Raw genomic sequence first — 23510 nt, forward strand, 5'->3', positions numbered from 1 at the left:
CGTGTTCCTTCCAGCCTTATCTATCTTTGTTGTTTGCTCCCCTCTCTCGAACCATCTCCTGTGCATCTTATCATTTTCCATCACGTAAATATGAGTGTTCATCATTTCCATTTTATTGTTCTTTCTCAGCCCACTCTGAGTACGTGTTAGTATGTGAGTTATGAGCTATAAGACTTTTGTTAAATTTTGATTCCATTCAGCTTCTATACAGTTCCTGTCGTGTGGCAATAGATGAGCCTAGTCAGTTGACGAATGAGTTCACATCAGCAGTAGACGTCATTACATACAGAAAAGAATCTGTATTGACCTATGCCTTCTTTCGCTTCTTGTTGTGTTCCACTTTCTAAGTGGGTATGTTGTGGTAAAGCGGCAAGATTCGTGACTCTCAGATCCCGAGTTTAAATCCTGTCACGTGCTTATATCCTCGGACAAGATTTTTTCAACCCAACATGTCTGTCGACCTATAGAAAATGGTACCGGACAATGCTCTGGTGATGATAAGGCGGACTCTCTGGAAGAGCAGTGTTTAATTGCTACAGGAGAGGCTACCCTGGTTACATAAGACCATTTATCATTACCCGTTTAATCATATCCAGAACGATCCTGCGCTTTCCCGTCTGATGTGTTTTGCGCTCGTTCTCTCTGTTAGTGCCTCTCTGTCTTGTCCTCTTTTGTTCTAAACTCCATTTGAATCGAATAAATTAAAAACACAACAACACTCACACAAGGGAATTTTGCCTCAAGATTCTTCTCACCGAGAACGGGGGGGGGGGGCATTTCATCTTGACCCAAGCACTACATCCTTTTTTTTCAGTCCCCCCCCCCACACACACGCACACGCACACGCACATTTCATTTCAATTAATTTCATTTATTAAGTTTCCACGCAAATTACATAGTGTCGTATTTGCAAAATCCATCCATGACAATGTAAAATAACAAATAGATAATAACATTTACATGACATAAAATCAATTGAAATCAGTCTCAAGTACATTGCATTTATGACGGATGATTAGAATTGTGTGCGGTGGGAACCACATCCTCCGTGGCCCCTAATATAATTACACTGTATATCCTAAACTAAACTGTAGTCCACGATTTGCGATGGAGATATTCATGCTTAACCCATTAGTAACTGAACCGCCCAAACCGCCCGTCAGATTACTCCCTGAACAGCCCGAACCAAGCCGCCCGTCCACTTTTTATAGACTTATATGCTTTACTGTTGTCATTGTTTTCATATAAAGTATATAATCACGTAATTTTTAAGAGGTCAAAGGTCAACAAACATATATCAGAATTATATCTATGACGCACAAGTCTCTTGGTAAAATCTTAATAGGCTTTCAAATGAACATAAGTTATAATTGACAAAAACAAACACACAGTGATCTATTGTGCATAATTTAGAAAGTTGTCAAAATGAGAGTAATTGCTGTACCTTCCAAGGAACAATAGGCCATTATGCACGGAATCTCCAATTGCTATGGGGTTAAAGGAAACATGAATGCGCGAATATTAACACCATGAACTTTCCCAACACCACCACCTCCTCTATACCCCCTAAAAATGAGTGTTGAAAAGAAAGTTATAGATGTGGTCATTATACTCTCATACACGCAGTGGTGCATTTTCTGCGTCAACGTATGTGTGTCAGAGGGCATGAAAATATACTTTGGTGTAATTTATGATCATCCTACATCTTGTGGTTAAATACGGGAAAGATTTTGACTGTCGTCGAGAATTCTCGTCTGTGATTTGCATGAAATGTGATGATTGTGGTCAACCCTCTTGAAAAATATCAACATCTAAAGGATCCGAAAGTATAATTTCTTGTGGTGGAAAATTCAATCATAATCATTAATATTGTCGAATTAACAACTTCTCGGCAACTGCTTATAGGGTGCAACTTTACAGTCATCAACTGAACGATGTGACCCCGTCATGAAAGCAAACATGACACAGATGTGGGTTAAGGATCTCGTCCGTGTTTTGTCGGAGACACAAATATTTGTGCCGAGCAAATTGAATTTATGATAAGTGAACACCGACTTCCTTCGTTCTAGTAGACCCCTATTCCCAAGGCAAGGATACCCACAATGGTCGTCTTCTTTATTTTTATCATGATGATGACAACCCGTTGACTAGGACGTTTTGAAATAAGCAGCCATGAAGGAAAATCATTCTGTGTGATGGAAAGCAAAGTTGCCTTACGAGGTCTATGTTTTGCAGCGTGATTGACGTATATGGCAAGCCGTTTGTGTAAAAAGTCGATAAACTCTGCTTATCACTTGATAAACTGAGTTTATCAAGTGATAAACAGAGTTTATCAGAAAAACTGTGTTTATCAGTACGTTGATAAACTCAGTTTATCAAGTGATAAACAGAGTTTATCAGAAAAACTGTGTTTATCAGTTGATAAACTGAGTTTATCAAGTGATAAACACAGTTTATCAGAAAAACTGTTTATCAACTGATAAACATTGTTTTTCTGATAAACTCAGTTTATCAGATTGATAAACTCTGTTTATCAATTGATAAACAGTGTTTATCGCTGATAAACACAGTTTATCAGAAAAACTGTGTTTATCAGTTGATAAACTCAGTTTATCAAAGAAAAACTGTGTTTATCAGTTGATAAACACTGTTTTTCACTGATAAACAGTGTTTATCAACTGATAAACACAGTTTTTCTTTGATAAACTGAGTTTATCAACTGATTAACACTGTTTTTCTGATAAACTCAGTTTATCAGATTGATAAATTCTGTTTATCAATTGATAAACAGAGTTTATCCCTGATAAACACAGTTTATCAGAAAAACTGTGTTTATCAGTTGATAAACTCAGTTTATCAAAGAAAAACTGTGTTTATCAGTTGATAAACACTGTTTTTCACTGATAAACAGAGTTTATCAGTGAAAAACAGAGTTTATCGACTTTTTACACAAACGGCTTGCCATAGACGTAGGTACCTATGTACCTTCTGAGATGGCTCAAGATATCAAAATATCACGATGTGTCATGCCATCAATTTCAACCCATTAATTGCTCAGTTAGATGATGTCAGTTTCTATCAAGCAGGAAATTACTCACGTTACTATTTCCTTTTCAAATCTTATCCTCAGTTTGTTTTCAGGTTTCAGGGAAATTTTTCGGCAAAAATATAATTTTAGTGTCATTGGGGATAAACACCGTCTTTATATCTGCAGTAGGGTAGGTGTAAGATTTGCCCACTGATCTACGTCGTTCCTATAGAGATCAGTGAGTTTTGCCACATGGCGGTCATTGCACGAGGATCTAAGTGTTCCTGATTAAACGACTTCGTAACGATATTCCGCCCTCTACGTTAAAGTTATAACCCTGTTTCTCAGAACTTCACTCTATAAGACAAACTAAAATTTAGGAGATACGTATTTCAGTGTCAAGTGAGAAAAAAAGGATGCGAAATCTGTCGGGTTGCATTCAAAGCTAAGAGATTCAGTTATCTTTGATTTTTTGGTGTTTCATTTTTCTATCTGAGAAGATGGCAGGATAGCCTACATTCAGCTGCACTGGTTGGTCTTCCATTGGGTCTCGGCATGGGGTCTTGTTGGGTGTGAGACGAGACCACTTAACCGGGGTTTGCACCGTGCTTTTTGCGATGGATGAATGAAGTGGGATCTTTTACGTGCACGTGTTGTACCGGGTCCTTTGCATCTTGAGACAGATGCACTACCGACTGAGCCAATCACCGCCCTTGTTTGATCAGAGGCTTTTGCACGCTATAATGTCATTTTTTTTTTCTCTTTTTGAAAACAGATTCTACAGCATCGTTCAAGTAACTGTCAATATTGTGATGAATCCTTATGGGATAATGCATTTACATTTCGCCCGTGTGTCTAAGAATATGATTTCTATGTTCCATTGATCTCTTAAAGAAGCGATAAACAACGTCGGCTAAGAAATAGTGCAAAAGGGCTATCTAATTGTCCACTGGAGCCCAAACACCAGCCATGTAGGTTAATTGATGCATTTAAATTCATATGCATAAAACAGACAAGTAAAAGAAAATGAGTGAGTGAATAGAGAACTATTATGTACCTGCATAATTTAGATGTAGAATGTGCAGATATACATAATATGTGTGTTTGTGTGTGACATGCGACATAATCCCGACCTTGGAAAAAAACAGTATTTAAGAAGGAAAAAGACGCTGGATTGCGTTTCTTTAGTTTGTTTAATCGGGAAAACCCTTCTGGTGGTAAAAGTCTCTCTTGAATTTTCAGGACATGCTCTTCAGCATCAAGAAACATGTGTAAATGGAAATAGGATTTCATTTGAATGGAAAATTGAAAAAGAACGTACGATTATCAACCTGAGAATGTCTATGCGTAACAGCCGTTTCCTTGCAGACACAAGCAAGGTGTTAATGTTGACTACAAAATCCTCGTATTTGTGGGATTCAATATTTCTCCACAATTGTTATTTTCTTAAATCATTTCAGAGTATTTGAATGTCCTCTATGTATATGGCACTATGTTTTCCTGTGTATTATACATGACCACACTTCTTGCTGACTTCTTGTTGTATGAAATTATAATTGAAACAACACCGACTGTAGATTTGTCGAAGTATGACACTTAATAGTAAACCGCGAGAAGCTATATAGAGTAAGCGATATATCGTACTGAACATTAACTGGTAAAATCAAATATCGCAATTTACGCTTTCAAGATTTATCAAGCAAGGACATAGAAACGTTTGTTTTAAAAAGGAAAACAATGATGCATACTTTAGTCCTTTCTTAAGTCATCAGTGAAGATAGAAAACAAATATGGCAAACACACACTAACAAACAAACAAACACACAAACACGCAAAGAAAATGTTGTAACTATAAATTGACCGAAAAAAAAAGAATCATCGACGTAAATGAACACCGATTATCCAGTGTGTTGAGTAGTTATCTATGGTAAAAATATTGGCAATACAAACACATACTCTGAAGGGATTCGACTCCGCACGATGCGATATCCATGATTTTTAAAATAAATTAGTTTCTACTCAAAACCTTGACAATCGATGTTTACTTATGTCTACGAAAGGCGATTTTTTTCCATCAGTTAAATTGCAATAAAAAAAAAACTCGACGTAGGAATCATTAATTTGAGTAAAGAGTTTAAAAAATACAGGAGTTACAAACCTATAGATTCACGTGATGTGAGATACCGTCGTATGCTTATGTCGATGTTGAGGAAGTATACCAAAACCAAATGCAAGTTTAGTTTATGTAATTCCAAGTATGGCATTGTATGTGTCACACCTGTATACCAAACCGATTCTGAATTACATTTTGAAAGAATTGAGGATCCAAGATGTTTCCAGTTTAATGGGTTGATTAAATGAATGATTCACCCATTACTTGAATTCGTGTGTAAAGGCAGTACACATTCTGATGTATAACTTAAGGGTATATATACAATTTGCTGTTTGTACTATCGAATGATAAAAAATAGGCACGTCAATGAGAATTATGGAGAAAATCGAAAGGAACAAAGCCCATGAATTACAAGGACAATGCTATGTTATCAAATTAAAAATATGTTTGGGGTTCCAAGGCAGAGCAGAGCTTGGATTCCAGCAAGGAAGAGAACTGACCTGCCTACACAGGCAGGACATCGTCGACACAGGAACTCAGCAGGGGAAACGAAGCCGAGAAGATCACTCAAGCTCAAGATCGAGTGCGACAAATTGAAATGTTAATGGTGTACTTGCATACACCTACTAAAGCTTATAGTTAGTATCACATCGTTGGAAGCACTGTAATAAAGTCGCTGTTACAGTGCAAGATCATTGTGTTAGTGGTAATCCATTTCGTGACCCATTGGTTGTACATGCTGAACGAATGACGGTCGGTTAACAATCTGCTGCGTTTTAGAGAAAGTTAACCATGACTAAAAGAAAAGATCCTAGTTGCAGGAAGGACTTTCATCCTCCATATCAAGAGAAAAATCACCTGTGACACAAACAAACAAACAAAATGGTCAGAAAGGCACCGAGAGACAGGCCTTTGAACCCTTCGTTGATACCGTACTCTTTTAAAAGATACCTGTCTGCCTGGGAAAGTACAATTTCTTTTTTTTTTTAAACAAATGATATTTTGAGAGTTAAATGAAGCAACAGCAAAAAAAGTAAAAACCATTAAGAATGCTTTCTGAAGCAAAACAAAAATAAATAAACAAACAAAACAAAACAAACAAAAACTGTAGGCAAATAGTAGAGAGGTGGGAAACTATGTCATTCTTCAATCCCATACTCTTTAAGAAGATTTTTTTAAATGTATATTTTGAGGGGCAGTCCCATCGTCTTGATAGTCACGTTATTAATTCTCATCAAGTCTGTCAGCAGTTGCTAAGCGGAAGTAAGTGTACGTGTACGCGTCAGATATTGGAGAACGTTTTTAAGGTGTGTGTGTGTGTGGGGGGGGGGGGGGGGGGGGGCTAACCTTCACATGGCAACAAGCGATCACTGTTAAAAAGGCCCAAGGAGTCCCTGATAGGACGAGTGACTCACACTGTTTCTTTTGTGTGTGTTGAAAACCTGGAGTTACCTTCCTAAGCAAATGGTTAGTTGAATTCAGCGAAATGTTTGATGGCTGATGGTTCAGGTAAAGAATGAATTGCTATGGGTTGTTACTGATAGCTGACAGAGAAGTTCCCGTCGTGTTAACGGGTTTCATGTCTTCTCCCTGAGATCTGGGAGATCATCATGTGACATGGAACCAAAAAAGAGTGGAAATGATCAAGACCAATGTAAGACAATGAATCGTAGTTTTTCTATCAATGGACACAGTAGTTACCTCGAATTGGCTACATAAGAAAACATAAACAAATAGTAATAAACGGAGATGGCAATCACGGTAATGTTTATGTAAGGAATATGGAAGATCTGGTGATTGAAAATTTATTTTTCATTTTGATGGTGAAGCATGCAGCTGTGATTGTCATCTGCCAATAAATTGCAACACAGCAAAGTAAAATCTCCTTGGTTGGATTCTTATATAACTGTTGAAGCGACTGAAACAAGTCCTTATTACGCATTGGTTGGCATCCATTCGTCTCGAGAAACGCATTAATACTGTTATAAGATTGCGATGTAATGTACATTGATTATACAGTATCAATACAACCTTCCTATCAGAATTTATACCGTTTTTTGTTAAATAAAACGAATTATCAAAAACTGTGTAGATGTTATGCTTTCTATGTAATATCAGTTTTCTACTAGAAGACTGTTATTTCATTTTACTCTCCTACTTTTCCGAAGGGCATTTTTTATTTCCACCAGTTACACCCTTTAAGCACAATACCACGTAACTGCATGCAGGGTAAAAGTAATTACTTGGTTTTTTTTCATCACGATACTCTTTTTTCCTATGAACTAAAGAGAACAACAAAAACTCGAACTCCATCGCAAACAAGAATATAAAGAGAAGAATATTCTGCACGTGACTTTGCACCGATACTATTCAATTTGTCGCTATCAAATATAGGAAGAGGTGGACGCGTGGCAACATCGAAGAATAATGCAGCGACATGGTCATTTTTCCACCGTGCTTGCCATGTTTACAATCGAGATTAGAGGACAGGTACGCCTCTCGATATCCGCTAGTTGACGCAGTAAAGAGAGAGAGAGAAATACAAAAAAAAAGGAAAGAAAACATACAAAGAGAGAACGAGAGAGAGCGCGCGCGAGCGAATATGAGGTAAAGCGGGCAGAGCGAGGGAATTCGGGGAAGGAAAGGCGAGTTTCCTTAAATTTCCTTCTTTTTTTTTTTTACCCGTAATTTGATAACGGGTGCTTCCGTTAAAAAGTTTTTTTTTTAAGTATTTCTCTCTTTCTTCTTTATACCTGTACTATGTGAAACATTCCCTACAACTTCATTTGCATGACTGTTGCGTCTTTACGTATCTTGGTCTTAGTTCTTGTTGTTTTTAGATTAAAGGGGTCACTGATTTCTTTATTTTCTTAGATTTCATATTCAACAACAGCAATCACAATGACGTGTGTTTGTAATCTTTGTAAACGGAATGAATGTAATTTCATCGGTTGACTTCCTCTTCAGTGGGAGAACCCTATAGTAATCTTGGAAAAATGAAATGTGCATTAACTTTCTGCACCGTGGTGGGGGACAGATATGTGCAAGTCAATCGAAAACACCTTCGAGATACCTCCCGTCATCAACATTGACTGGAAGAATAAACAAGATTTGAGCCAATGATGAGTTAGTAAGTGAGGCAAACAAAATGATATAAAGAATATAAGAGAAATCAGAATAAGAAAAAAGTCAGCATGATGTAGGGATACTTGCGAAACCACATACATGACTCTATACAGTTTGTATAAGGAAACGAAGTATGATATTTTGTAACGAAGATGGTAAAACATGGTGGACAACAAACGGCATAAGTAGAGGACTATGAGAGGAGTTGGAGGGACAGACACAAATATTTTTGAGTATGTAAAACAAGGAGGCAAAGAAAAAACGCACTTTATGATCAATGAAAATGTCGAAAACGAAGAAACAACAAATTGAATCTAACATACTGTGTTGGTTTTTTTTTTTAGTATGTTTTGTGGTTTGTATTCCATCCCCAATTATCGATGATTGTCCACAAAACTGCCCTTTTCTCCTAAAACACCATGTTTTCTCCATTGGGCAGTTTGACAGTGAATATCAGTCACCCGTTCTCCCTGAGGGGGACAGAGGAAGTTCACGAATACTGAGGTCAACGTTCTTTGCCAAAATATGTACGCTGAAAAATAAGTCGTTTTCCTACATGATGAGTATTGTTCAGCTCTATCTCTCCAACATCATATGCAGAAAACAACCAATATCTATTCTTGACTTTGTAAAACTCGATTTACTTTCTAGTCCGAGAATGACAACACGCAGTCATCTGGCTGCTCAAACGGTTTCCCTGTCATTTTGCCCGATTACAATATCATTTCCCAAGCATTTCTTATAAAGGACAATTCGCATATTGTTTCACAGGAATGTTCAACAAGTTTTTCAAAATAAACAAACAAATATCTGACTAAACCAGCCATCAAACTGGGAACTTGAAACCAACTCGAAACTGCTCATTCAAATATCCCTATTTCTGACATACACGTAAAATGCATCTTTTGAATAAATGGAATATCTTGCATGATTTCCTGTATAGGGATAACTAGCGTGCTACTTGGCAATAGGGGATCAAACACTCTTTTACACAGTGATGTCTACTAATGTAGGCACTATGTTTTGACAGAGGATCAAAATCTCCTTACATAGTCGGCGTTCTTTAAGATCGATCATTGGGTTATACGATCGACCGTGCCCTATGCGTTTGGCTACAAGTAGCAGAACAAGAGGTGTAGTGAAAGTGCCATTGTTAATACAATGCTGGGAGTAGAATGTCATATTGTTGAAAAATTAGATTTAGAAATCTACTGATCTTAGCAGACTAAGATTACTGATAATGTCGTGTTAAAAAAAAAATCTAGAAGAGCCATAACCAGTAACCAAGTTGCATTGATCCACTCCCTTAAAAACGCTGTTGCCAAAGGAGTCATATGTTGACTAAGTATAGAGTTCAGTGTTTTTCACTTTCTCCAAGACTGATCCCAGACCTTAGAGATATTCAACAGGATTTCAGTCTAAGATTACAGTCTTCATCCGCACAATAGAACTTCATTCGGGTGTATTGCCGGCTATTTCTTCCATTGACAGGCTGGAAACCGCAGTAGTATACAATTTCCTGAGCGAGGAAGACAGCGAGATGCGGTTTTGACGGATGTCGAACACAGCCTGGGCGGCTACTGAACAGCGGACGGCTGGAGGTCGCTCTCAAGGCATATACGCTCCGGGGGCTCGTCCGAGGGGGAACGCTCGAAATGCTATGCGATTTCGTCCTTTGCGCAGAGCCTTCAAAGATATCGCAGCTGGTATGCGAATGATGCGTTGACCCTACTTCTGTATATGTTTCATGAAGTGCTCGGCATGAGAACACAACGCGGTCCGCCGCTTTCTTTTCGCCCCAGCTGAATAGGTCCCTCGTCACTATCTACCCTGGAATCTTCAAAAACATATTGCTTACGTCGTGTGCTGGACATCATCATTGAAAAGTGGACTTTACAAGAGGTAAGTCCGATAATTCCAAAGTACCGGGGACGATACATATGTCCGAGCAATTACATATCAATATTATGTCTGAAGTGAATGGATCGGTGCCGACTCAGTCCCAATGGTGAGGTCGGTATGGTGTTGACGGGGCTCTAGTTAAGCGATTTAAAAAACCTCAACAGCGATCGATTTCGATATTTGACGTGCGAAGTATTATTAAAGTCGATCACCTCGGGTTGTCCTGTGGCGTTCCAATGTTAAACGAATGCATTGGTAAGACAATAATACTTTACAAGCAAGGACACACACTTAAAAGGAAAATGTGTAAGAAGGTTGATAGTCGTGTATCAGCGGGAATTTCAATTATTCTGTAGGCCTGTTATTTCACTTCTTAACCCATCTGGGTCCAACTCCAACTGCTTCAAAGATAACAAGAACAATAACGTTTTCAACATTTTTACTGCAGCTATCAGGCCTATTACAGAACTCCAAGGATTACTCGATGATTACGACTCATGTTAAAATATCTTGCAAAGAAAGATCTGATTACGACTACTGTTACTACTATTAGTACCACATATACTGACGTACTTCCACTCAACTTGCAAGAACACTTGACATGATGTTCGTTCTGATATTATTTCTACTTCTGCTACTACTACCGCCATTTCTATTACTATTTCAACAACCTCTGCCGAAACTTCTTAAACGACACCTGGCACTCGTCTTCTTGCCACTATACAATCACTATACTGTTTTCAGCACATTTCCCCTTCTATTCTTCTATCATTTTTTCTGAGCGTTGGTACTGGCATGATCAATCTTCAGTATTACAGGAGGACTTTCTATATCTTATACGCTCGGGTAATAGTAATTTTGTCACAAATCATGACTAAGACAGTGCTATACACGAAGATACTAATTTCATCACAAGTATTCTCGCGAGCCTCTGCTTATTCAATACGCATAGATTTTTTGAATCCCTCTACACAACAAAATAAATAGATGTATAACTATAACTTTACATCTTTAATATACGTATATAAAAACTGCAAATACTATTTACTGTTATCATATTTGTAGATTCATACAAGTTGTGTAAACACACACAGACACACACACATACAGACACACACACACACAAACAAGCAACTAAACCTACAGTGGCATGAAAAAGGTCCATCCTGCCCGGGAAGCACACTTTCAAGAAACAAAACAACAAACAGGTTTGTGTATGTGCGTGTGTGTGTGTGTGTGTGTGTGTATGTGTGTGTGAGCGTGTTCCCATTACGTTAGAGAAGAATAAATTACATCTTTCCTTTTTTTATCTGATGGAATACGTTATTACTTTGTTTTGCGTACATGGTTATGAAATTTACCGTTAACATGATATTTTCATATCAACTGGTAAGACTTGCATCCTTGCAAGGCCTGCCCCATTAAGGTACGTTGACTCGTTCTTACCCAGAACTATCATTTTGTATTTCTAATGTAAAGCGCTGTGAATCAAGCAATATTTCGCCATAAACGAGGTTTCTTAATGTCGCATCGAGACATTCCTTCATACCAATGGAAATGCTGAAGCAGAAAATTATTGATGACGGGGAGCAACGTGTTCTTGTGATCTAAGAAAATTTAAATCAAAGAGCGCAGTGATCGGAATATATTCGATAGCTAAATTCCGTGCTTTTGTCGTGACAGCAAGTTTGAATACGATATAACCTAATATCACATTGAAGATGGGCTGTGCTTGCCAAGCGGCCACGAGAAAAAAAAATGGTGCTCATGTAGGAGAAAACTTGAATCATGTGTTTCGGTAAGGGTATAGCCTATAGATGAGGGCCAGTCACGTCGATTGTCTTCCTTGACACCAAACTTGGTTATTAGAAGATGAAGCGAGAGAAATCTGATCGAAAACCGGTGCCAAGGTTACCTTTATTATCATTATTATCATTATTATTATTATTATTATTATCTCTATCTTCACAAGATATCTCTTGGAGATTAATATCATGTCAAGTTCCATCCTGGAACCTTAGACTTCCAGTACTTTTCTCAGGATTCGTGCCGTCCCCAGCAATGCTGCTTTTTGGAGCGTTTGCACTCGATCGGGCACACCAACGTCGTCCAAGTGCCGTCGCAGCTGCTTTGGCGTTGTTCCGAGTGCTCCAACAACAATAGGGATCACCTTCGTTCTCATATTCCACAGGCGGCGAAGCTCTCTGGCAAGGTCTTGGTATTTCTCTATCTTTTCCTTCTCCTTCTCGGCTACTCTGCTGTCTCCCGGTACCGCGACATCGACGATTGTGCACATCTGTCGAGCCCTTTCTACGACGATGATATCCGGACGCCTGTGCTGGATGACATTGTCAGTTTGAACATCGAAATCCAACAGGATTTTAACTTGACCATTTTCAGAAACTTTCTGTGGTTCGTGCATATACCATTTGCTCTCACATGGTATTTCATGTTTTCTGCAAAGCTCCCAGTGAACGACTTGTGCCAGTTTGTCATGTCGTCTTTTGTACTCCTTTTGTGCCAGTTTACTACAGCCACATACGATATGTTGCACTGTCTCGTCTCTTTCTCGGCATATCCTGCATGCGGCATCCACATCTCTCTTTTGTATCTTGGCTTTCAGAGCATTTGTTGACAGTGCTTGCTCTTGGGCAGCGATGATCAGTCCTTCTGTCTCCTTCTTCAGTTCTCCTTTCTTCAGCCATAACCATGTGTCATTACTGCTGATGTTCTCCGTCTCTCTGCAAAACTGCCCGTGCAGCTGCTTTTCTCTCCACTTTGCGGATCTTTCTGTTCGTTTCTGGCTTTTGAAAGTAAGTGGATCAATGACGTTTACATTATTTCCACTTTCAACCAGAACGGCTCGAAGGAGTTTTTTCCTCACTGCTGTTTATGTAATTGTTGAGGCTGATTTGCTCCATTTCGACGCAATCTGATGCACTCACGAGCCCTCGGCCTCCTTCTTTCCTTGGCAGGTACAACTTGTCGACATCAGCACTCATTTGGTGGGTTTTGTAGATCGAGAGCATCTTTCTTGTCTTCCGATCCATAGCAGCCAGTTCCGCCTTCGTCCATTCGACCACTCCTCCTGTGTATCTCAAAACTGCTACCGCCCAGGTGTTTAGAGCTGTGATCACGTGTCCGCCATTTAAGTGTGATTTTAGTACACTTTTTACACGTGAGAAGTACTCCTTCGTCACAGACACTTTGATAGCATTGTTCGAGACATCATCAGATTCCAACACTCCGAGGTATTTGTAATTCTCTCCTTCCTCCAAACTCTGTAGTACTCTTCCATCCGGGAGTGATATTCCTGCACTCTTCACTCGTCTCCCTCTCTTAATAATAATAAAAATTATTATTATTATTATTATTATCATTATCATTATTATCATTATCATTATTATTATCACTATTTATATGACTTTTTTATTATTATTATTATTATTATTATTATTATTATTATCATTCACCAGGATCGACTAAGATCATCTTAAATAACGATAACCAATAGGATTCATGCTGGCTAGATAAAGGTTGATAAACAGAAACCGAATAGTAATTAGAAAATTGAGAGACTGACAAGTAAATACACGTGACATTCTATATGTACAGATAATGGTTAGTTGGACGTAAGTGACAGGCAAGATATCAGACTTGGGTTGTAGAAAAATGATAAACTAGAGGATGCCAATGTAACTCAAACAGTGTACATTCAGGAGCTCTCCTTTCCAAACTAATGTTTAGTCCCTATCCACTCACCATAGAAATTGGCGGAATAGCGCGGTCGTCGCCGCTTACAAAGCAAAGATGTTAAAAGTGTCAGTGCTAGATGGAATTCGATTACAATGAGGCCTTGTGTAACATCGGGCTTCAGATAATAATGTGGATTGAATTCTACCACAAGGTTGACGACGATTCTTTATGATGGTTTAAGTTAGATTAAGAAAGATTCTTATCAAGCCCGACTTCCATGGCAAACAGTTATTGGATCAAGGTCATGGAATACTTGGTCGTGGGTCGGAACTCCACGCAAAATGAAATTGGCAAGTGCCGTTGAAACGCGCGAAATTTATCGCAAGGTCACAAATTGACAATTCAGTGTAAAGCGAGCGTGGACCAAAATGCTAATTTGCCACAATTGAATAACTAGCTGGGCCTTTGCAAGCCTAGTTTGAAGGACATATTTTTTCTTTTATGGAAGAATTTTACATGCAAAAGACATCAAAGAATGTCAAACTCTATACGTCATCAGGTAGACAATTAAAAACTGAATATTCTCATCGGAAAAGTTGTCCAGAATACTGCGTGTAATAAACATTCCTGTAAATTTACTTAAAGAACGAACAAGTTGTTTTGATTTTTTTAGTAAAAGACATGTAGCATTACTTTTATTCTTTAAAAAATACATCCTTTTTCTGCATGATTTTTATTGTACCGTATTCCATCATAAGAGAGTTTGCGCTATCAGCACCTAGTATTTCAATACAATATTTAGAGAAATATCTTCAAAAGCTGTAGCAGCCATCCCTACTAGATTTACTCATTGAAATAGATCAGCGCAAGCTGATACGTTAATGACCTCTGTATGATACGATAAACAGGATGTTATAAGATGTCTATAACTTCCACTTCGCTTGTGCGTGCTAATGGTACTCCCAGACAAAGCTTTCTCGCGAGAAGTCCCAAAATGTAACCATATCGATGACCTAGATTCCTTGAGTTGACGCGAGGATATGCGGCAGACAAGTCAACTTCACTTTTGACGAAGAGTGTTTTTTTCTGTTTCATGCATGTATTTTCATATCGTGTACTTTCCCAAGCAGAAGAATTGTTCAATTTCAGTGAGATACAAAGTAACACTTGGACGCTTTGCCTATAGTTTACGGCAATACGTTAAAGAACGATAAAATGAACGCGTACGATGTCCCACCCCCTCAGGTTGCATTGATAGTTTTATGAACGTAAATATCCCAGATGACTGGAATTCAATTTGAATGATGTAGACATATGACCCCGTTTACAGTGCGGGGCCGGGCTCGGCCGCGGCCGAGCCCGGCCTCAATTGCGAGGCCGAGCCTCGCAATTTTGTCCGTTTACACTGCTGGGCTCGGGCGCGCTTTTAATTCAAACCTTTCAATATTTTGTCGTAGTGGCGCTCTGCTTGTAAACAAACGCAATTTGGTATTGTCTGGTTTTCAGACCCTTTGCCAACTGAATTCTGCGGCGACGAAGTCGCCGTTCGGGCAAAGGCCTTTGCCGAAGGAAAAAATCCTTTTCAGGACAAAACCACCTTAAACTATACTAGTTTTCGACATTTAGGGGGTTAATATCCTGAATAGCGAAGTAGTACAGGCAGAAGGTTTGGAAGCCAGACTAAAATTGGCCGCGCATTTGGCCCAGTTTGCGTTTACACCAAGAAAAGGCCGGGCTCGGCCGCGGCCGAGACCACCTCCAGAGCGTGGCCAAATGCGGGGCCAATTTTGGCCTCGCATTTGGCCTTTTGCGCGTTTACACTGAAATGAAGGTGGGCTCGGCCGCGGCTCGGCCGCGGCCGAGCCTCGCACTGTAAACGGGGTCATATATAGGTTACTTTTCGAAGATAGGGATTGTCACCTGCGAAGTATTTTGTATTTTGGAAGTCTCAATAGAAAGGGGGTCACGTGTCATGTGGGCCTAAACTGTCACGTCTTAATGTGTGGTCACAGTGTGGTCACAGTGTGTCCACATAGTCGGCTACGTGAAAACGCTCGAATTTAATACTGTGAAGATGATTTCACACTATGGTGTGGTTTTTCACCGAGTGCTCACTTAAAGGGACATTCCAGACGATTTTCATAATTTCACATCATGTAGTACATAAATCGACAACTCCATGTATAGATTTATGGAATTTATTGTGGTTCTTGAGCAGAGAAACAATACTTTGAAAAACCATAAACAAATAACACTGAACAAGGATGGTGACATAGGAGGTTCACATATTTCAGAAATGTAGCAGTGTAATTTCATTGCAATACCGCTTGCTTGCAAGGTCACCTGTGTATAATCTATGCATGCCTTCTTCTTTTGTTCTGCTTCCTTGAGCCCCAACTCATGCATTCTTATGGTGACTCTGCCATGTCATCATCCTTGTTCATTGCAATTGGTTCTAAATTTTTGAAAATATTCTTATTCTTCATCCCGATTATCACAAATTCTGAAACTCTGTCCTCAGTAGAACTAATTTATAGTTGTTCAAATGTAAAAATCTTAAAATCATCCGGAGGTCTCCTTTAATAATGTTCTGTTTCACACTGTGAATTGATGATTCGAAATGTCAAAACGCTTGAATTTAACAATGTGAAGAGATTTCACACTGTGTTCACAATGTGATCACAATGTGCTTCACATTGTGTTTCACATTGCGGAACACTGGATTCTTTCCAGCAGGAATCTTTTCAGTCCAACTTCTCACTCACCTAAAAGACTACTCACAATGTTAGGAATGATACGGATTTCAAGCATTTAGTTTGTAATTGTCACGGCGAAGCTCGCTGCTCAGGAGTGCTGGGAAAATCTCACGAAAATGTCTGTGACCTCCTCATTCACGAAAATATCTGAACACGAAAATAACAGCTTTTACAGAAGTTTCAATTTCTTGACGAGCAGTCAACGGATGTCATGAAACCTTAGTCAAGCCTCATGGCAAATCATACGGGTTACCAGTTTTTAGCGTGTGTTTATGGTGGTCCTTGAAATGAATTGCTGTATTCGCACTCTAAAACCTCCATCGTACCAACTGCACATTTGGTCCCTTTTCATTTTTTTTTTTTTTTTTGAGGGGGGGGGGGGTATCCTGAGCTCAGTGAGCTGTCGCCATCACATTACTGCACCATATCATGGACCTAATATACAAGGACATTCATCGTATCGTTCATCAATTCATGCACCTATACATCTCAAAAGCCCCACAAAGACATTTTTAGCATGCTTCACTGCTTTGATCCCATGATCGTCACCGCCAGCAAGCCGGGAGAAGAACAAGACGGAGATTCGAGAAATCTAAAACTATATGCGCAGAAGAAAATAACTCACAAGAATCAAGTAAAGTGAATGTGCAGTTGTGGTGTATGTTAGGAAATCATGCCTCAAACAATTTCGCTTGGGAGAAGCAGGCAGTTTTTAAAAGAAAGCTAACATTTTGGAAGAATAATTATCATTTGTGATCTCAATATTTCACTTTTCTCCAGCTTATTCCAGAGCAAAAAGGGACGGTAATGGTAGAGAACAGATATATCTTTCCATTAGGCAAGGTCTTATGCGTGTGCGAAAATGTGCGAATCAGCAATTACCCATCTTTTGACACAAAATTTGTAATGATCTCAGGTTTGCTGCACCTCATCATCTGTATTTATTCAAAGACATTTCCGTCTGAAAAAGGCACATCAGCGAAACAAGCCTGGAATGAGGGAAACGATTCTTTTGTTAGTGACGATACATGATTACACAATCGTTATTGTCAAGACACCTGAAAGTACTCATTAAGATGCACATAATCATGTGTCAGTGACGATCATTACATCAAAGAAAAAACTGCTGTGAATAGTCCATCTTATATTAGATCCATGCAGCAAGCAATGCCATGCTCGTGGTCACATAAGTCCCTGTTCATTTCCAAGTAAATAATTTAGCGAGACCGCCTACTTTGAAGATTTCCTGTTCTATTTTTCCAAAATATTTGAAAGGATAGGAAATTTCACCATTGGAAGGAAATAGTTTGAACCTAAACAATAAAATGAATAAGTAGAGGTTGCGGATGTGCACAAACAATAGAACAAACTCTAAGTGTATTCATAATGGTCACTTTAAAAATCATATATGAGCACCATGTGATAGCATGAATGTGAAATACTGCATAGCAATTGAATTACTGGTAGAGCAGAGATCTGCTGATTGGTTGTGTGTCTGGTTTCTTGTTAGTTAGCTTGTTTGTTTGTTTGTTTTCTACCAAATTCTGGAAGCAAAATGTGATGATTCAAATGAAGGCGGAAGTTTGCGAAATACGGATGAGTTTCAAAAGGCAGCTTCGTTGATGGCCGCTTTGGCAGTGTTTCGCGTGAAGACCTCTGCACGTTGATATTGCAATTACTATAATACAGAGACCGTGCTTTTGACAAAGGTTTTAGTGTCTTAATGTTTTAATTAGGATTATGAGAGATCATAAACTTATAATATGTAAGTGTTTCATATTAAAACCTATAATACATTACTCTATCATCTACCACCAGTAATTTTACTGATTTGGTGTCTTACCGCACTTATTGTTCGCTTTTGCCATTAGAGGCCACTGAACATCTACTCCTCCGTGATGATCACTGCTTTAACCCTTTTTAAAATTACAGCGATATTTATCATTTACAATTTGCCAATGGTAATGAAAGATTTAAGCTATTCTGCTCAATGTGATTTGAATATTACCACCTCCTCATGGGTTTCTATTAGAAAGAAGTCACACCTTAGTGTCCTCGATAGCATCAATATATTAATAGACTTTGTTTAGGTTCATAGGGGAAATTGCTCCAACATAACATGTGAAATATTTAGTATACCCCACATCGGCGACTTTTGAGGAAAATCGGACAGTCCGTTCAAAAGCTTAAATGTTCAAAGTTTCTTTATATCGTTCTCCTATACTGCAAAATCACAGCTTGTTGTAGCCTTCTTAGCAGCAATGACTGCACATGGACTTGATCAAGTTTTTAAAATCCATAACTGATTGTCCAATATTCAAATTCATGAAATTCTTCCGTCGAGATGTTTTCATTGCAACTGATTGACAAATTGCCCTACATCGACGTAAATAAGCACTGAATTGATCAGTGTTTTAGTAGTAGCCATGATAAAAAATCATGGGCGTACATACTCGAGCAGGATTGGAACCAACACTTGCTGTCGGGCGAAAGCTCGGTGGTCTAGTGGAGATGACGCCTGTCCGGTTCTCAGGAGGTCGTAGGTTCGAATCCTGCTCGAGTATGTACGCCCATGATTTTTTTATCATGGCTACTACTAAAACACTGATCAATTCAGTGCTTATTTACGTCGATGTAGGGCAATCAATTCAGTGCTTATTTACGTCGATGTAGGGCAATTTGTCAATCAGTTGCAATGATTGTCCAATGTTCATCAAACTTCAATGATGTGTTCGTGTGCTATTTTTGTATTCACTGAATCCACATTGTTCGGGGAAAATTTCCCTTTAACAGCCTAATTAGGGATAGATTTGAAATCAAATCAAATCAATCACGACTGCGAAGCTTTGCATGAACATTTTGTGACTTGTCAGACAATCAAACAATGAAAGGACATTTACCCTAGGTCAATACGTATAGTGGGGAAGTGCCCCTCCCCCCCCCCCCCCCACACTTTTGAAAACGTGGCACCGGCCATGGATGAGGCAACCATTTAGAGCTTTACGATTCCAGAGCATTACTGATTACTGTCATAATCTAGCACCAATCCTATTCCATACACTCTAAAAAATGCCGGGTCAGAACTGACCCGGAACTGGATCCGTTGGGGTCACACACCGTTCCGGGTAAAAAATGACTTGGAATTTGGTCATGAAGACCCGGAATGGGGTCACCCTGACCCAATTCATGACTCTGAATGGGGTCATATCTGACCCCATTCCTTGTCATTTCTGACCCGGAACGGTGTGTGACCCCAACGGACCCAGTGCCGGGTCAGTTCTGACCTGGATTTTTTTAGAGTGTACGTTTAATGTGCGGCATTACTTTGATGACACAATCATCCCTTAGACCTATAGTTATGATTTACAGAGTGAAGTAAGAAGTGATTTTCCTATATCTACCGATCAAACTTTGTCATATTATACACTGTTGTGATACACTGAGGAATTTGTTTTTTTAAAAAAGGCTCACTTTGAGACTCATTTAGTGTACCTATTTGTGCATTTCTCTGTACTTTTGATCATTGTGAATGTGACGTATTACACAGAAAAACTAACGTGGAGGCCAAAGGTACAACTGTTTTTGTGCTTTCTTTAACTCAGTTCATACTCTATGTGCATTTCGATCTCCTAAACGCGAACACTGAACAAGATCCTATAAATGAGAATTCTGTGAGGAAGTGCAGCATAATCTTTTATATGGGCCAGGATGTTTAGATTTAGTCATCCTGCCTTAATTTTGAATTTCCCATCTGTTGGTTTTTTTGTTCATAATTCGTCTGACCATCTCGTACCAACAAAGTTTCTTCCTCCCCCGCACGTATCCATTATTTGCTTATTTCTACAAATTTTCACAAATGACTTCATTTCGTTCGTCATGCGTGCGTGCCCGCTCTATATGTTTAATCACGGAAAATGGAATTTCCTATCCGTATGATAGGTTATACTATAGGTTTTCCCGGCCAATTTCGCACTTTTGTCAGTCCAATTCCTTATTGCTGCTTTCAATTTAGCAAAATTTAGCGAAGATGACAATTGTCATGTTCGGTATTTCAATTTGATCATCTCTTCATTCAAATTCATTTTGGAGCATTCAAATTACCTTTAACCTCATTCTAATCAACACTTTTTCAATTTAAATTCGTAAAACAAGCACCATTTCGTCATTCGTTCCTTCAGTTTAGAATGATGTGGTCACGTGATCACGTATATGCTGCGCTCGTTCATTCGAATTCATTTTTGGGCATCCAATTTAACAACTTTTGCAGTCAATTTAGCACACATGTTTATGCTTTGGTTCTTTCTTTATTTTTTTTTTCAACATATATTCATGTTTTCGTATTCATTTTAGAGATTTTGGCAACAGTTTTTTTTTTTCCAATGTGCTTATTGAGTCTCCCAGTCCGAAGTGCATGTGGCCACAACTTATCCGGCCGTTGAGCGCTTTATTCCGAGTGTGTCGGCCAGTTCCAGGAAGTCAAGGTTATGATCATCATAATATGTTCCTATAATTCTTTCTCTGTGTTCTTGAGATATACCTCTGTATCTAACTTGTGCTGCCATGACTGTAAGAAGATGGAGTTAATCTGTAGTACTGGTACGTGTAGGTCTATATGTATGAAAGAAAATGGGCTTCACAGAACAACATACTCGAGTTATATCGGGTCAAAAAATTATACTTTTACTGCTTGACAGTGTGTGGATGAAACTAAAAAGTCACATAGAAATGCACACGTTTCGATGTTTTCACCTTTTCAAAAAAAAAAGAAATAACATGACGTTAATTTGAATGAAAATGTTTGGAATTTGACTGCCCATTCGCGAAATTAAATGACACAAATACCCCTTTCGGCGAGAGGTGGCGAATTGGAATGAACGTAGAGTACCAGCCAATTTGAATGCCCTTTTTACGAATTCGAAAGCCACATGTGCAAATTTCATTGATCAAAATTGCTAAATTGAACGCACAAATTGCAATTTTAAAGACAGACTGCGCGATAACGAGGGGTTTTGCTAAACTGAATGAATCTTCTATCAAATGGACATTACAAAAGTGCGAAATTGGCCAGGAAAACCTATTTTACGCAAGCATACTTACATTTATTATGTATCGTTTCAATGAACCATTTGCTTATTTTCCTTATGCTTTGGTTTCGTAGCAGCGTCATGGCGCGGAAAAATTCATTCACAACAGAATGCACAGAGTTAATGAATGCATAATCTCAAAAGAGATGTATCAAACAAGAGGACACGAATGTAATAAATCGAACTGAATTGATTGATAATTTAGAATTATGTGATACTGACCTATCAAATGAAATGCTTTTCACATGCGACATAAAGATTAAGAGAATGACAATTATTACGCCCGACATTGCCAAAATTATTGTTATCATCAAGAATAAAGACTATTTAGGTCTGAATGCCTCTTGATGACCTTTACATTTTTGTCTGGAAGAAAAATTTAATTTGATTAATTGCGATATTGGGAACTGAAGAGAGATTGAGATGTATGTATTGTTAAGCTCGTTCCTGCTTTGAATTTTATTTCTTTATCAGAGTAATAACTTGAACATATACTACTGACCTGTGCCATTGCTTGGCCAAGCAATCTATGGCCGAACTTTACGCAAACTTTCATTTCGTTCAATGAGTGAATGAAACGAATAAATGAATGAAAATCTGATATGTAACTAGGGATGACCATTTCAAACTGAGGAAACATGACCTTTGTACAAACAAAACATTGATAAAATAATCTTATATCAGTAAAGAATGTTATGTCGTGGCCGCTATTAATCACTGACAAATAAGATATTTCAAAACAATGTACATAAATTTACATACATTTTACGCTTTCGGTGCTTTGAAATTGAAAGATGAAATTCAATCAGGTTTTGCTATTTGGCTTTTAAACTGTCTACGTTGAACGCGTTTAAACAAGCAATGTAAGAATCTATTTTCTTATATTTGGTATGAAATCTCGCAGAATCAAGTCCCATATACCAGAAAAAAAAATGTTATTGGGTGATTATTACAGGTGATCGCGCTTTTTTCCGTTTGTGCCCCTTTCTCTGGGACAACCTCCCTATTATATTTAGTACTCTACCGCTATTGTCACATTCAAAAAGAAGATCAAGACCCACTTATTTGAAGAATAATATCGATGACTGTGTAATTCATGGATTATTTGAACTCACACAGCAGTTGATTTATATTTTTGTTTCTCTTGTTGACTGTGAAGCACGTAGAAACATTTTGGTCATAAGCGCTATTGTTATTGTTATCATCATTATCTCTATCATCACAAGATGCTCTATTGTTTCATATCATTATCATTATTTTTATCATTATCTCTATCTTTACAAGATGCCTCATGGAGATCAATATCACGTTAAGTTCCATCCTGTACTTGTCGGAAGGATTCTCGCCATCCCCAACAATGCTGCTTTTTGGAGCGTTTCCACTCGATCAGGCACACCCACACCGTCTAAGTAACGTCGTAGCTGCTTTTACGTTGTTCCAAATACTCCGACTGCAATGGGGACCACCTTCGTTCTCATATTCCAGAAGCGGTGAAGCTCTATGGCCAGGTCCTGGTATGTGTGTGTGTGTGTGTGTGTCTGTGTGTGTGTTTCATTTTCCATCTGAGAAGATGGCTGGTTAGCCCATATTCAGCTACACTAGCTGGTCTTCCATCGGGTCCAGTTGGATGTGAGGTGGCACCACTTCACTGGGTTAAACACCCTGCCCTTTGCGACGAATAAATGACTCTCTCACACTAGCGACCTCCATTTTCCTATCCAAGGGACAGATTGTTTTTCACACAGCATTGCTCATTGAGATTCGGGGATCAAAACTAGGTCCTTTGGATCTGAAGGCAGACATGC

General features: G+C 38.7%; 1 protein-coding gene across 1 annotated transcript; it reads right to left on the bottom strand.

Annotated features, from left to right (window-relative positions):
* Positions 1-12186: 12186 nt before the first annotated feature.
* On the bottom strand, positions 12187-13219 carry LOC140235300 (uncharacterized). Its single transcript, XM_072315327.1, has 2 exons — positions 13115-13219; positions 12187-12969 (listed from the first exon to the last, which is right to left on the bottom strand). Exons 1-2 carry the CDS (start codon positions 13217-13219, stop codon positions 12187-12189), a joined length of 888 nt encoding a protein of 295 aa, XP_072171428.1.
* Positions 13220-23510: the final 10291 nt, after the last annotated feature.

This window comes from Diadema setosum, chromosome 11 (assembly GCF_964275005.1).
Source record: "Diadema setosum chromosome 11, eeDiaSeto1, whole genome shotgun sequence".
NCBI classification, from domain to species: domain Eukaryota; kingdom Metazoa; phylum Echinodermata; class Echinoidea; order Diadematoida; family Diadematidae; genus Diadema; species Diadema setosum.

Bases quoted from the DNA above. Each gene is read 5' to 3' on its own strand.
- LOC140235300 (XM_072315327.1), bottom strand. From the start codon at position 13,219: ATGGATCGGAAGACAAGAAAGATGCTCTCGATCTACAAAACCCACCAA. The intron at 12,970-13,114 runs GTGAGTGCATCA...TTCAAAAGCCAG, and splicing joins AAGAAGGAGGCCGAGGGCTC to AAACGAACAGAAAGATCCGC.